The 14,035-nt window shown below is 57.7% G+C and overlaps 1 protein-coding gene across 18 annotated transcripts in view; it reads left to right on the plus strand.

Moving 5' to 3' along the window:
* Nucleotides 1-14,035, plus strand: part of PMFBP1 (polyamine modulated factor 1 binding protein 1) — a 360,702-nt gene that overhangs the window by 335,527 nt on the left and 11,140 nt on the right. For 17 of the 18 annotated variants that reach the window (XR_012664618.1, XM_075118503.1, XM_048816951.2 and 14 more), the window contains 8 exons: nucleotides 3,122-3,280; nucleotides 4,532-4,615; nucleotides 5,621-5,788; nucleotides 8,459-8,542; nucleotides 10,033-10,200; nucleotides 11,288-11,530; nucleotides 12,229-12,459; nucleotides 13,310-13,525. Coding sequence is in view for 17 of the 18 variants with exons in the window: in XM_075118503.1 (XP_074974604.1) it covers nucleotides 3,122-3,280; nucleotides 4,532-4,615; nucleotides 5,621-5,788; nucleotides 8,459-8,542; nucleotides 10,033-10,200; nucleotides 11,288-11,530; nucleotides 12,229-12,459; nucleotides 13,310-13,525 (1,353 nt within the window). In the remaining variant the exon portion in view is untranslated. Of the gene's footprint in view, nucleotides 1-3,121; nucleotides 3,281-4,531; nucleotides 4,616-5,620; nucleotides 5,789-6,825; nucleotides 7,006-7,839; nucleotides 8,008-8,458; nucleotides 8,543-10,032; nucleotides 10,201-11,287; nucleotides 11,531-12,228; nucleotides 12,460-13,309; nucleotides 13,526-14,035 lie in introns of all 18 variants that reach the window. The other variant, XM_048816955.2, reaches the window with a different exon arrangement.

Genomic DNA, 14,035 nt, shown 5'->3' on the forward strand with positions numbered 1-14,035 from the left:
TTCTTGGCAACAAGGGCACACTGTTGACTCATATCCAGCTTCTCGTCCACTGTCACCCCTAGGTCCTTTTCCGCAGAACTGCTGCCTAGCCATTCGGTCCCTAGTCTGTAGCGGTGCATTGGGTTCTTCCGTCCTAAGTGCAGGACCCTGCACTTATCCTTATAGAACCTCATCAGATTTCTTTTGGCCCAATCCTCCAATTTGTCCAGGTCCCTCTGTATCCTATCCCTACCTGCCACCGTATCTACCACTCCTCCTAGTTTAGTATCATCCGCAAATTTGCTGAGAGTGCAATCCACACCATCCTCCAGATCATTTATGAAGATATTGAACAAAACTGGCCCCAGGACCAACCCTTGGGGCACTCCACTTGATACCGGCTGCCAACTAGACATGGAGCCATTGATCACTACCTGTTGAGCCCAACAATCTAGCCAACTTTCTACCCACCTTATAGTGCATTCATCCAGCCCCTACTTCTTTAACTTGCTGACAAGAATACTGTGGGAGACCGTGTCAAAAGCTTTGCTAAAGTCAAGAAACAACACGTCCACTGCTTTCCCCTCATCCACAGAGCCAGTTATCTCGTCATAGAAGGCAATTAGATTAGTCAGGCATGACCTTCCCTTGGTGAATCCATGCTGACTGTTCCTGATCACTTTCCTCTCATGTAAGTGCTTCACGATAGATTCCTTGAGGACCTGCTCCATGATTTTTCCGGGGACTGAGGTGAGGCTGACCAGCCTGTAGTTCCCAGTATCCTCCTTCTTCCCTTTTTTAAAGATTGGCACTACATTAGCCTTTTTCCAGTCATTCGGGACTTCCCCCATTCACCACGAGTTTTCAAAGATATTGGCCAATGGCTCTGCAATCACATCCGCCAACTCCTTTAGCACTCTCGGATGCAACGCATCCGGCCCCATGGACTTATGCACGTCCAGCTTTTCTAAATAGTCCCTAACCACCTCTTTCTCCACAGAGGGCTGGCCATCTATTTTCCATGTTGTGATGCCCAGTGCAGCAGTCTGGGAGCTGACCTTGTTTGTGAAGACAGAGGCAAAGAAAGCATTGAGTACATTAGCTTTTTCCACATCCTCTGTCACTAGGTTGCCTCCCTCATTCAGTAAGGGGCCCACACTTTCCTTGGCTTTCTTCTTGTTGCCAACATACCTGCGAAGAACCCCTTCTTGTTACTCTTAACATCTCTTGCTAGCTGCAGCTCCAGGTGTGATTTGGCCCTCCTGATTTCATTCCTACATGCCCGAGCAATATTTTTATACTCTTCCCTGGTCATTTGTCCAATCTTCCACTTCTTGTAAGCTTCTTTTTTATGTTTAAGATCCGCAAGGATTTCACCGTTAAGCCAAGCTGGTCGCCTGCCATATTTACTATTCTTTCGACACATCGGGATGGTTTGTCCCTGTAACCTCAATAGGGATTCCTTGAAATACAGCCAGCTCTCCTGGACTCCTTTCCCCCTCATGTTAGTCCCCCTTGGGATCCGACCCATCAGTTCCCTGAGGGAGTCGCAGTCTGCTTTCCTGAAGTCCAGGGTCCGTATTCTGCTGCTTACCTTTCTTCCCTGTGTCAGGATCCTGAACTCGACCAACTCATGGTCACTGCCTTCCAGATTCCCATCCACTTTTGCCTCCCCTACTAATTCTTCCTGGTTTGTGAGCAGCAGGTCAAGAAAAGCTCCCCCGCAGCTGGCTCCTCCAGCACTTGCGCCAGGAAATTGTCCCCTACATTTTCCAAAAACTTCCTGGATTGTCTGTGCACCGCTGTATTGCTCTCCCAGCAGATATCAGGGTGATTAAAGTCGCCCATGAGAACCAGGGCATGCGATCTAGTAGCTTCTGCGAGTTGCCGGTAGAAAGCCTCGTACACCTCATCCCCCTGATCCGGTGGTCTATAGCAGACTCCCACCACGACATCACTCTTGTTGCTCACACTTCTAAACTTAATCCAGAGACACTCAGGTTTTTCTGCAGTTTCATACCAGAGCTCTGAGCAGTCATACTGCTCCCTTACATACTGTGCAACTCCCCCACCTTTTCTGCCCTGCCTGTCCTTCCTGAACAGTTTATAACCATCCATGACAGTACTCCAGTCATGTGAGTTATCCCACCAAGTCTCTGTTATTCCAATCACGTCATAATTCCTTGACATCACCAGGACCTGTCATGCTTGGCAGTATCATTGGTGCCCACTTGGAGAAGTAGGATGGGGTAGCGGTCCAAGGGCTTGATGAGTTTCAGCAGACTCAGTCACATCCTGAATTCTAGCTCCAGGCAAGCATTACATGGACTGTGTTTCATTATTACCCCCAACTATCAATTGGGATCCCTCTTTTCAAGCAATTTCTCTTAATATTCCAGTGTTAGACAATGTGATGATATTTTTAATATGCTTTCTTCTTTCTAGAGCCTTGCAATTCTTCTCACTTCCAGGGTGCAACAATCTTTTACAAAGAAAACAAACAAAATCCCTTAGATCAGGGGAACTGGACTGATTAGTCACACGGAGAGATGAATATCTGGTTCAGAAGGCAAACAAGCATACAGTGTGTAAGTTGGAGTGAGTATAGAGAGAGAGAATGTGGCATTGGAGGTATCAGGAAGTTTGACCTCTGGAACTCTCACTGGTTTTGAGTCACCAGCCGAGCTAGCCCTGATTGGTTTAACCCTTCACTGTTTTTTTTCTCTTCTCTCGTTCTGTATAACACATGGGAGACAATCGGGCGCTCTGCGCAGGAGAGGGGGCAGAGGCTCTCCGTAGCTAGACTCAGAGCAGTGGAAGGCTCGTCCATAAGTGAATTATAGGAGTCTTTGGTTTGAGAAAGTAACAAGAGTTGGAGAATTCCTCAACAAGCATCAGAGCTGTACTTTCCTGGGAATGACGTATTTTAGCTTTAGCTTACTTAACGCCCCCAGAGAGGATGTCTCACCTGTTGGGGTGGGTCTGTTGACTCTCATTGGCGAGGAAGCTGGGGTGTGCAATACGCATGAGGGTGATTGCCACTGGATAGCTAGATGGGAGCAGAGAGAGAGAGAGATTGTCAACAAGGTATTTTCAAGAGACATGTTAATGTCTGTATCTCTTACACCTCCTTGTCCCCTAGATGACCCAGCAGCACCAGACCATCCATGCACTGGAAGAGGAGCAAGCCCGGCTGCAGGCCCATTGTCACCACCTGGAGGAGGAGACTGGCTTTCTGCATGCCAGGCTGGAGGCCCAAGGCCTGGTGCTGGAGAATGAGCAAACACTGGTAACCAGCCAAGTGAGCAGTGCTGACACTGGGAGAAAGGATGAGCAGTCCTGCTCTTTGCAGCAGGGACACGTGCATTCATTTTCGCCATCCTGCTGCAATCAACTGCTGTGATAATAGGCCCCCGGGGCTGGGGCCAGGGTAGTGAGGTGTCTGAGTCAAACACATGCCTTCAATAGCACCCTCCATCTGTGCTCCCCCCTGTACACAAGCATCATGCCACCCTGACTGTGTCCCAGAGAGCTGCAGGGGTTTGGCTTTTGTTCCAAATAATTTGTGCTGCTTATTTTCCTGCTTAGAAATGTCTGTGATGTCCAGCTGTCCCCAGTGTGCTGGCAGGCGATAGGGGCAAGAGGTTTCTCAGGGAGGTGCACTGAAAGGGCAAGGAGGTGATTGTTTAACAATGAAACCCTTTCTCCAACTTGTTACTTAGTTATTGAAGTTAAATAGGAATTTAGGAATTGCCAGACTGACTCAGACATGAGGTCCAGAGTCTTGTCTGGCAGTGCCCAGAGCCAGCTTCTTCAGAGAATGCTGCAGCAGGCAGATAATCTGTCCCTATGAAGTTCTAGCCTAATTGTCAGAGGTTTGATTTAAGCCCTGAAGCATGAAATTTAACATGGCTTTTTGTTATAATTAGCTATGATAACTCTGTGTGGTTTTGGTATCCCTATAAATGACCAGTCCTTTGAAACTTGCTAAATACTCTCTTTATTGAATTCCTGTGGTAGTGAGTTTCACAGTCTAATCACACCTTGCATGAAAGAGTATTTGCTTTTATCAGTTTGTTTATCTTCCTACCTTTTAATTTTATTGAAAATCACCTTGTGCTTGTGCCATGCAGGGAGAACAGAACGTCCCAGTTTCCCTTCTCTAGAGCTGTCGTTATATACCTTTATCATGTCTCCTTTTATTCATCCTCTTTCTAAGGTAACAATCCCAATCGTTTCAATCTGTCTTCATGTGAGAACTTTCCCAGGCTATAGGCATTCTCATTGCCCCTTTAGCTCTGCAGTGCCCTCTTAGAGGGGCAGCCAGCCCTGACACAGTGTCCAGGTGAAGCTGTTAGAATATTAGCCATTAGAATATTCTCCAGGTCATTTCTTATGCATCCGGCCACAATTCCCCCTCACCTCTGAGTGCCTCCCTGTGGCTGGGTGCAGTAATGCCGGTCCCATCTCAGGCCCTAGGGTATGTGCACACTGCACACTCCGGCTGGGCTCTCAGCTCTCCCGTCTGCTTTCCCCTCTGGGCTCTCCACAGTTACACCACAAAGAGGAGCAGGTGGAGAAGTTAATGAGAGAGCTGCTGAAGGCAAAGGCTGAGGTGCAAGCCGCTGAGCAGAAGGTACGTGTCCCTCCCTCCCCTTTGGGGGATGTGGGCTGGGACTGCAAGGCGCTGGGAATGGGCGGGCAGCAGGCAGTGCTCCGCATTCTCTTCCTTTATCTCCCACCACCTCTTCTTCCCACTTGTCTCTCTCCAAGAGCCGGCAGGCCTGCTGGGGAGGCCCTCAGGAGCGGGCGGCCCCCACCTCTCCGCAGCGCAGGCTTGGGGTGAGCTCCTCCCTTAACTTCAGGAACTTCTCTGGCTCTCTCCTGACCCCACTCGTCCCTGAGGCCCTGTTTGTATGCTCCAGCCAGAGGCAGTCAGGTTCCTGTGGGATGCCCTTGGATGCAGCCTGCAGCCCGAGCGGGTCACCAGGGTTGGGGCTCTCCTGGGCCATTTCCTTGCTGACATTAAGCCCTGTCCCTGCCTTGGGTGCCCAGCCTTTCGCCTCCTCCCTTTCCACATGGGCACCTTGGGTATTGCAACCGTAAGCAACGTATATTGTGCCTGCCAATAAGTGCGGGTGCAACATTGCAACCCAGGCCAGCAAGCAGCCTGGGCTCTGCGACTCCACCCTCTCTCCCCTTGCTCCCAGCTCTGGGGCTACTAGTTCTTCTGCACCATGTCCCAGAGTGAGAGAGCCCGGCGGCTCAGGGCTCAGTCCTGGCTCCAGGGAGCAGCTTTCCATGCAGCCACTTGCTGGTCACATTGAGTCAAATGCTCAGTTCACCTGTGTGCTTCGCCAGACGCAGGCTCCTGCTTGCAGCACGTGCAGAAGGCCACTGGGTAAAGAGGCTGGTACCGGTCGGCGCTGTGTTAGGTGCTCCTCCCCTACCAGCCCCCACCTCCAATGTGACCCTCGGGAGAACCGCCCGGTCCTGGGGGGATGGAGGCTGAGGGAACCCAGGCTCCTGCCTCGAGCTGTTATCGTGGGTGCACCTCCTCCCACCTCTGCTGCTAGCTCAGTGGGAGGGCAGGCGAGGGCGGGGAGGGCTTCTGCTGACATCCGCGTGGTTTGTGGGACAGGCCCGGCGCTGGGAGGACACCCTTGGGCAGCTGAAGGATAGCCTGGCAGCATCCCAGGTCTCGCGGGAGGCAGCCGAATCCAGAGTCCAGCTCAAAGAAGGGCAGCTGCAGGGTTTGCAGAGGAAAGGGCAGTCACTGCACCAGGAGCTGAAGATGGTGCAGAGAGAGGTACCCGTCTGGAGCTAAGGGAGAGCCCGCTGCTTAGCGCCTCTTCCCTTTGCACCAGCACTGAGCGAGAACCTACATCTTCTGTCTCTTCTGCCTTCCACTCTCCACCCCTCCTGCTTGCTGCTAGCACTGGCAGGACTGTCTTGGAGGGTGTGGGGGTCTCTCTTGCTGAAGTTTCAGGGAACTTTCTAATTTCACACACAAAGGGCATGGCAGAGTCTTGCCTGGCACCATGTTGCCAGGCCGTGGGCAGTGTCTCAGATCTCTGGGCAGAGGCACTGTGGCCATATGGCTCATTTTGTGTCCCCTAGCATCCCTCAGGCCCAGTGCAGGCTTCTCCACAGCATGCAGGCCCCAGACTGGGGCTGGTGGAGGGAGACGATGCAGGCCGTGCTGGCAGATGTTGTCAGTACTGCGAAGTGTTGCTGATGCCGCAGCACGCTGTTCCTGGAGCCCTGAGGCCAGCTGCATTAGCGGGCCGTGCAGCGTGTTCCTTCTGCAGACCTGGCTCAGTGCAGCGGCAAGGCGCTTGGCCAGGTTCATAGTGGGGGGAGGACAGTGTTAGCGCCCCGGCTCAGCGGGTACAGACGCACTAACCCCTACGTGCAGCCGCAATGGTGTCAGCGTGCCAGGCTGCCAGCCCCTCTGCAAGTACAAAGACACCCGCCTAGGACGTCGTCTTCTACACCCTGACCCAGACACGGTACCTCTCGTACGCCTGACGTGGTCAGTTACCACCCTGCTCCTTGTGCCTGCCTCCCTCAGCCTGTCCGCCCCTCCCGGTCCTCTGGAGGGTCGGGTCTTCTTGTCCCATCCCTTGGGAATGCATTTACACAGCTACTGGAGAGATCTGCACCATCCTCGCCGGTCAGGAATATGCTCCCTTAGTTAGCCAGTGCCTGGTGTGTTACTGTGCTGCCCAGGCCTGCTCTGGCTCCCACTGCCAGTTCAGCTTCCGGCTCCAGCAAAGCCTAAAGCAGACTGCTCCAGGACAGGCCCGCGGGACAGCAGCTGCCGCCAGCCACACGCGGAGACAGCCTCTTGCATCATGTCCTCCGGCGGCCCAGCTGGAGGCGCTGCTGAGCACATCGCAGCTGGAGTCATGCTCCCTGAAGAAGGAACTGCAGCGCCTGCAGGAGCAGCTCCGAGACGCTCAGGAAGCACTGCAGGGTGCTAGGCAAGGGAAAGAGGACGTCCGGAAGCGGTCGGAGACCCAGGTAGGGCCCAGCTGAGGCTCAGGGAGAGACGCAGACGCTGAGCCTCCATTCAGTCGTGTCCGTGCCTTTGCACGCGACCAGCTCACATGGCTTCTCGGTGTGGGGCGGGTGGGAAGCCTTGCTGGAGCAGGTGCCACGCCCCGATCCTGCCTGCCCTTCCCACGCGGCGCGGAGGGGCGCACTGAAGCCACGCAAGGGCAGGTGGCACTGCTGCAGGACCCGCAGGCCAGCTGCCATGTGCAGGAGCGCGGGGCTTGCAGTCAGCACCACGGGCGACCATTCACTTAGTCCCCACAGCTTGCTCCCTGCCCTGGCTCAAGAACAACTGGCAACCCAAGAGCCACTTGGAGCCCCCCTCTCCTGTCCCTCCAGGGCCCATGTCCTGGCGCGCTGCCCTCTGACGGAGGGGCCCTGCAGGGGGAGGGCTGAGCACCGTTGTCCCAACGTGGATCTTGGGCACAGACAGAGCCCCTGGGCCTTCTCATTGCCCTGAGCTAAGGAAGGAGCATGCATGTGGCAAGGGCTGTATTGGTGAGATTGTCTCAGGCCAAGGAGCCGTCTCCCTGCCCGCAGCCTGTCTTGGGGAGGTTCCAGGAGTCTGCTTCTTTCCTGTGCGGCCCACCTGCATTTCGTATTCATCGCCCAGCGGGGCCTCACCTTGGCCTGGTAAAGCAGCAGCATCTCCAGGTGTGACTCTCCAAAGCAGCACTGCAGGGCTGCCTGCCCCATCTGCCCAGCGCTCCATGGCTCCTTCAGCCTGGGTATCTGAGCTGCGCTGGCCTGCGGTGTCTGGGAAGTTGGCTTTGGCTCCAGCTGTTCCATTCCTCTGCCCAGCGGCTGCAGCGTGACCAGCTGGCAGAGCAGCAGAAAGCCGATCTTGTGGCAGCCCGAGAAGAGCTTTCCAGGTGTGCAGGGCAGCTTGCAGAGCTGCACTCAGACCAACAGCAGCAGGCTGGGGAGCTGGCCATCCTGAGAGAGAAGCATAAGACCGCGCAGCAGGAGGTAGGCAGACAGCACTGGGAAGAGGACAGCAAGGTTCTCTCTTCCTCCAGACCATCCTCTTGGCAGGCTGCTATGGGGGCGTTTCTCCTGCTATGGATTAGTCTGTCCCCTGGCTTGGGGGTTCCTAGATTCACCTTGCCTGAGTGTCCCTTTCAGAAGGGCAGTGCCTAGGACACCGGTGGCTGCCCCGTGAGATGACTGGCGCCTTCCTCCCAGCTCTTGGAGCTCTGATGCTTTGAGCTTATTGCTGCTGTTATTTTGTTGTCTCGTCTCCCTGCTAGCCTTGCCCCTGCAGGCTGCCTTCCTCCCCTCACCGCCCCTCCCAGGCTGCTAAAGCTGGGCAGGCCGTGCCCACGGTGGAATGTTTTCGGAAGTGGGGTTCTAAGTTCTAAGCATTATCTCCAGAATTCCCACTGCGGGAAGGCTGCTTTACCAGCCATGGGCTTTGCAGGTGTGCAGCCGTGACCAGACCATCGGGAAGCTCAGAGGAGACCTGAAAAGTGCTGAGGAGGAGCTGGTGCGAGCGAAGGATGAGGTGAGCTTTCAGATCTCAGCCTTCGGGGTCTGTTGAACTCACAGCATCTCCTGGGGCGAGGAGCTCCTCGCAGGGCTGCAGCACTGGCTGTATGGTCTGTCCGTGGACTGTGGTGACCCGTCTGCCCTGCAGCCCCTCTGTAGTCGGGGCATGGTGGGCCCAGCGGGGAATCGTCATGGTTGGCTGCAGTTCCAGGGTGCTGGGCGCAAGCCCTGTGTGACAGCCTTTGCTCGGCAGTTAGTGTAGCCCAGGGGCGGGCAAACTTTTTGGCCTGAGGGCCACATCTGGTTTCTGAAATTGTATGGAGAGCCGGTTAGGGGAGGCTGTGCCTTCCCAAACAGCCAGGCGTGGCCCAGTCCTCGCCCCCTGTCTGACCCCCCCCATCCCCTGACAGCCCCCCCAGGACCCCTGCCCCGTCCACCCCTCCCTGTCCCCTGACTGTCCCCCACTGCTCCATCCAACCCCTCCTCTCATTACTGACTGCCACCCGGGACCCCTGCCCCATCCAAACCCCCTGTTCCCCGCCCTCTAACCACCCCAACCCATATCCACACCCCTGACCACCACCCCGAACTCCCCTGCCCTCTATCCAACCCCCCCGACCGCGCCGCCCAGAGCACCAGGACAGGCAGTCGTGCCACCCGGCTGGAGCCAGCCATGCCACGGCGCAGCCAGAGCACCGAGTCAGGCTGCGGCTCGGCAGCTGCACTGCCCCTGGCAAGAGCTCGCTGTGTGGTGCAGTGAGCTGAGGCTGCGGGGGAGGGGGAAGAGCAGGGGACGGGACGGGGACTAGCCTCCCGGGCCAGGAGCTCAGGGGCCGGGCAGGCGGGTCCCACGGGCCGGATGTGGCCTGCGGGCCATAGTTTGCCCACCTCTGGGGTAGCCAGTCTCTCATATCCCTGAGCCCTGAGAGCAAATGTCAGAAGGGCTCGGTGCAGTGCCCGAGGGGGCTGAGTGTGTAGAGCTCCACCCGGCGAGGGAGAGGCTCCGTCCCCCACCTTCGGGCTGCAGGGCGTGGCCCCTCACTGAACAAAGCACCAGCGAGTCCCTGCAGGGGAACAGTCCCAGCAGGACGAATCCACTAGTCCCGTTTCTTGCTGCCTCGGGGCTGCTTGCCAATGATGGTTATCAGCTGGGCGTGGAGACCGGGCGAGCAGCCCCTTCGGTCCATGCTCCAACACGCGCCAGGGCCTTTTACGCAGGACAGTTGCTCTGTGTGCCCTCGTGTGTAGCTGGGAGCCCAGGGCGAAGGATATAAAGGGCGGAGTTGTGCAGCCACCGACCACCTGGTGTGAAGTGAGACCCGCTGGTGCGAGGGAGCCCAGCAGAGCAGACAAGGGCTCTGGCCCCAAGTGCCGTCACCCAGGCCGGTACATTCCATTGTCGCCATGTCGTCGCTTGTGTGCGCTGCGGCTAACACATGGTGCTGTCCCATTGCCTCTGTCCTGACCGTCTGGGCCAGTCACGTGTGTGTTTGTGGTGCTGCCCAGGGGAAGGAGAGAGCCACAGAGGGGAGCGGCCTGAAGGGAAAGCTCCACCAGCTGCAAGGTGACGTAAGAAGCCTGCAAGAGATCTGCGGGGAGCGGGACAAGGCCATGGTGGAGCAGACCTGCTGCGTCCAGCAGCTCCAGCACGAGAGGGAGATCTGCATCAGCCAGGTGAGAGCTTGCCAGCCCTGTTCTCTGCCCAGCACTGCTTGCACATAGCCAGCCCTGCCGTGGTGTTAAGCCTCAGCGAGGCAACTAGCTTCCTGGGGATTCTAAAGACAGGAGCGAGCGATGGAAGCTGTCTGGCTTGGAGAGCGTTGCCAGCCCTGGCCCTGGCCCTGGTCAGTGTGCAGACCTTGTGTGCTCCACTTACCATCTCCTCTAGCGCACAGGTGCTGGCTTCCTCCAGGCTGGTGCTCGAATCCCCATCCCACCCCTTCTCCCAAGCCTCCACCCCCCCCCCCCGCTTCTTCCTGCCCACGCCCCGTCCACGCTCCTACACCTCCTGCACGCCACAGAACAGAAGGGGCTGGGAGGAAGGGGGAGTTGATTGGCGGGGGCTGCCGGTGGGCAGGAGGGGAGCTTCAGCCCCAGAGTACCCACGGAGTCAGCCCCTCCGCTGCCTAAGACTGCCCCTCAGTGTATGAGCAGTTCACAGCCCCAGCAGCTCTGCGTTGTCTGGAACTGGGGTCGCCTCCTGAATCCTTTGTCTTGAACTGACTCAGCGCTGTCCGTCCGTCCGTCTGGTACCGCGGAGGGGCCGGTCAGCCCTGTCCATCCGTCTGTCAGGTACCGTGGAGGGGCCGGTCAACCCTGTCCATCTGTCTGTCTGGTACTGCAGAGGGGCCAGTCTGTGCACGGTCTAGGCCTGGGATACTCAGCTACATCCTCCCGCTGGGGACAGAGCCCTCCAAGTGGCCTGCATGAATCTGCAGGCTGTAAATGGTTACGTCCTTCTTGGCATTGTCCGCAGAACTGGTCCCACTGCGCGTTTCTGGTCTCCATTACCTTGGCCTTCGCCCAGCCCCAAATTTCATGCTGCAGCCTGTGAGAATAACTCAGAAGTGACGTAACTGGTTTCACTCCAACTTGCCAGGTACCCTTTGGCCTGAGAGCCCACCGGGCCAAGGTTGTGCGCAGGGAGGTGGGGCAGAACCAGGGGAGGCCTGACTGCTGCGTTACAGTGCGGCACCTGGCTGAGGCCTGCCCGGCGTTGTACTGCTCGTGTGGGACTCTGCTTTTCTGGCCTGTGTCCTAGGGCCAGGAGCAGGCCCTGCTCGTGGAGCAGCAGCAGGGACAGCTCGAATCCTGCGAGCGAGCCCGCCAGACAGAACTGGAGCAGCTGCGGGCCAGGCTGCAGCACCTTCAGCAGGAGCTGGATGTCTGCAAAGGGAAGAACCAGGATAATCTGAGCCACCTGCAGCAGCGGGAGTCCACGATGGAGAGGCAGAGCTTGGACCTGGAGTTCCTGCTGCAGCAATGCCAGACGCTGAAAGAGGAGGTATGGCTCCGGGGAGGGTCACCCCCTCTCTGCAGGCAGCCCAGAGCTGAGCCCTCGTTCAGGCAGGGCCCTGCAGCTCCCAGAATGTCCCATCAGCCCCCTCTGGGGCTGGGCCACAGCCCGGGCGTGGAGCAGGACAGCAGGGAGGGTGAGAGTCTCAAGTCAGGCACCATCAGGGCCCCCTTGTCGTGGATCCAGGGACAGGGAAGGGGCCTGATGTGTGCTCGGGCTGGTTCTGGTTAGCAGCAGCCCTGGCCAGTGTAACTAGCTTGTACCAGGAGCAGCCTCCCATCCCCAGGGCTCCAGCTCCAGCCCTGTATTCCTCTGTGCCCAGCACCACATTGGGTCAGCACCCGCTGCAGGGTCCTGGTGCCTCTGCGCACGGTGGGGACAGCACCCTGCTTGGTGCAGAGCACCTGGCCAGTGCTGAGAACAGAGCTGGAGGGGGAAGGGGCGGGGGAGTCCCCTGCCAGGGATCCATGCCCAACTGTGGGGGAGATGCTCTGGGGAGGAGCCAAGCCCTCTTGCTTGGGAGATTTGAGACTAGATCGATAAAGACCTGTCCTGCCCAAGCCAGAGGCTGGACCGGACCGGACCCGTCCATCTCTGATTGGCCTTCGGGTCTGAACCCTGCCTGGCCAACTGGCGCACTAAGGCAAAGGCCGGCAGGCGGCTCCCCGGTGTTGTCGCACTCCCAGGTGTTCTGCTACGAAGAGGTGGTGAAGAAGCAGGAGAGGGAGCTCTGCCAGCAGCAGGAGCAGCTCCGAGAGGCGCAGGAGCACCTGGCCATGGCCAAGAGCAAGAGCAGCTCCACCGAGAGCAGCCTGGATCTGTACAAGAAGAAGTACCAGGCCGCCCTGAACAGAGCTGGCGAGCTGGAGGGCAAGGTGCAGAGCCTGGAGGAGGAGCTCCGGGACATGAGCAGCCAGGTGGGGCCCGGCCCGGCCATGTGAGCCCTGCGCCTCGGATTAGAAATGAACTGGTTGTGCTTTCCCTCGGTGCCTTTACCTCGCGTCGCACTGGAGGGGTTTGGGCACGTGGGCCTGGCCATGCGAGCAGTAGCACAGGCTTCTTGCCAGCACAGTTCCAGCCGGGGACAGTTTAGGGCGCAGCTAGCCCAGGCTGCACAAGCCCCGTGTCCTTGTCTGTGCTGAGAAGTTTTCTGTGGTTGCCCTCCAGGGCTTTCTCCAGTTCACCTGCTGGGGTGGAGGGCTCGAGTGAACAATGCCAGTGGGGTCTGCCCTGGTGTCTGGGCTCTGGAGGGTTTGCACCATGCTCCCGACACATGGGATCTGAGGGGAACCACTCTAGTGCAGGGGCCATGGGAAGGCCATTAGTGCTGCTCTCCCGTGGCTAGTGACCATGCTGGCGGTGCAGAGCGTGCGACACGAGACTTCCAGCTCTGTTCAGAGAAGCACTGGCCAGCACAGGCCGTGCAGCCACTGGCCTGGGGCAGAACAGCTGGGAAATTCACCAGGTGACAGTAGGCAGGTTGGGCACCCACTCTGCCCTGGTGTCAGGGCTGCACAGACTCAGGCCCAAGGCTCTCCATGGTGCTCAGTGGCCTCTGGCTGCCCGTCTGCCTCTGCTCTCCTCCCTGGGAGCTTCATGGAGTGGGCAGCCGGCCTCCTCCCATGTCATTCTCAATCCTTCCCTCGGAAGGGAGCCAGGCCGCAGGCAGGGGAGCCGGTCCAGCCCCTACCCCACTGATCAGCACCATGGGTTGAGCCAGTCCTACTGTCTGGCCCCTCTGACAACTGCTCCTCGTCCCTGCTGCAGATGCGGGAGTGTGATGACACCATCATCAATCTGTGCAGCAAGCAGCTGGTTCTGCAGCAGGAGATGATGGGCAGGAGGAACCAGACGGCCATGGAGCAGCTGACTCAAGAACTTCATGCCACACAGGAGGAGCTGTCCAGGAGCCTTCAGCATGCCCACCAGTGTGAGCAGAGCATCCAGGGTCTCCAAGAGCAGCTGGTTGCCAGTCAGACCAAGGTGAGCAAAGAGAAGTGGGGCAGCTGGCCTGGCTCTCTCCCTCCTGGTGCACTGTCTCTGTTCCTGGGTCAGCCTGAGCTCCCTGGGGCAGGGCCTGTGTGCAGTGCCGGCATGTTGTCAGTGCTTTAGAGAACGTCACCTGCACGCCAGCATTCACACCTGCTCCCCTGCCCACTCACTATCACACACCACCTCACGTGGACATGCTCACCCGTTACACGTTCACACACCGTCCCTCCAGATTGCCACAGCATGCTCTGTTGGAACGCAGCGCATCTCTGTCGGGATGAGGGACACCAGTGCTCTGGAATCTGCACTGGCTGCCTGTTGGTCCCAGCTGGAAACACAAGTCACATTGGGTATCTGTCCCATTCTAGGGAGCAGTCCAGACCGGCGAGGGGCTGTCACCACCTGCCCTGTGACCTGGAGTGCCTCACAACAGTTTGATGCTGTAGCTCCCAGCATGGGCTGCTCATAACCAGCCAGATAGCCTGTGGGTCACCCCTCAGT

This window comes from Caretta caretta, chromosome 12, assembly GCF_965140235.1.
Source record: "Caretta caretta isolate rCarCar2 chromosome 12, rCarCar1.hap1, whole genome shotgun sequence".
NCBI lineage: Eukaryota > Metazoa > Chordata > Testudines > Cheloniidae > Caretta > Caretta caretta.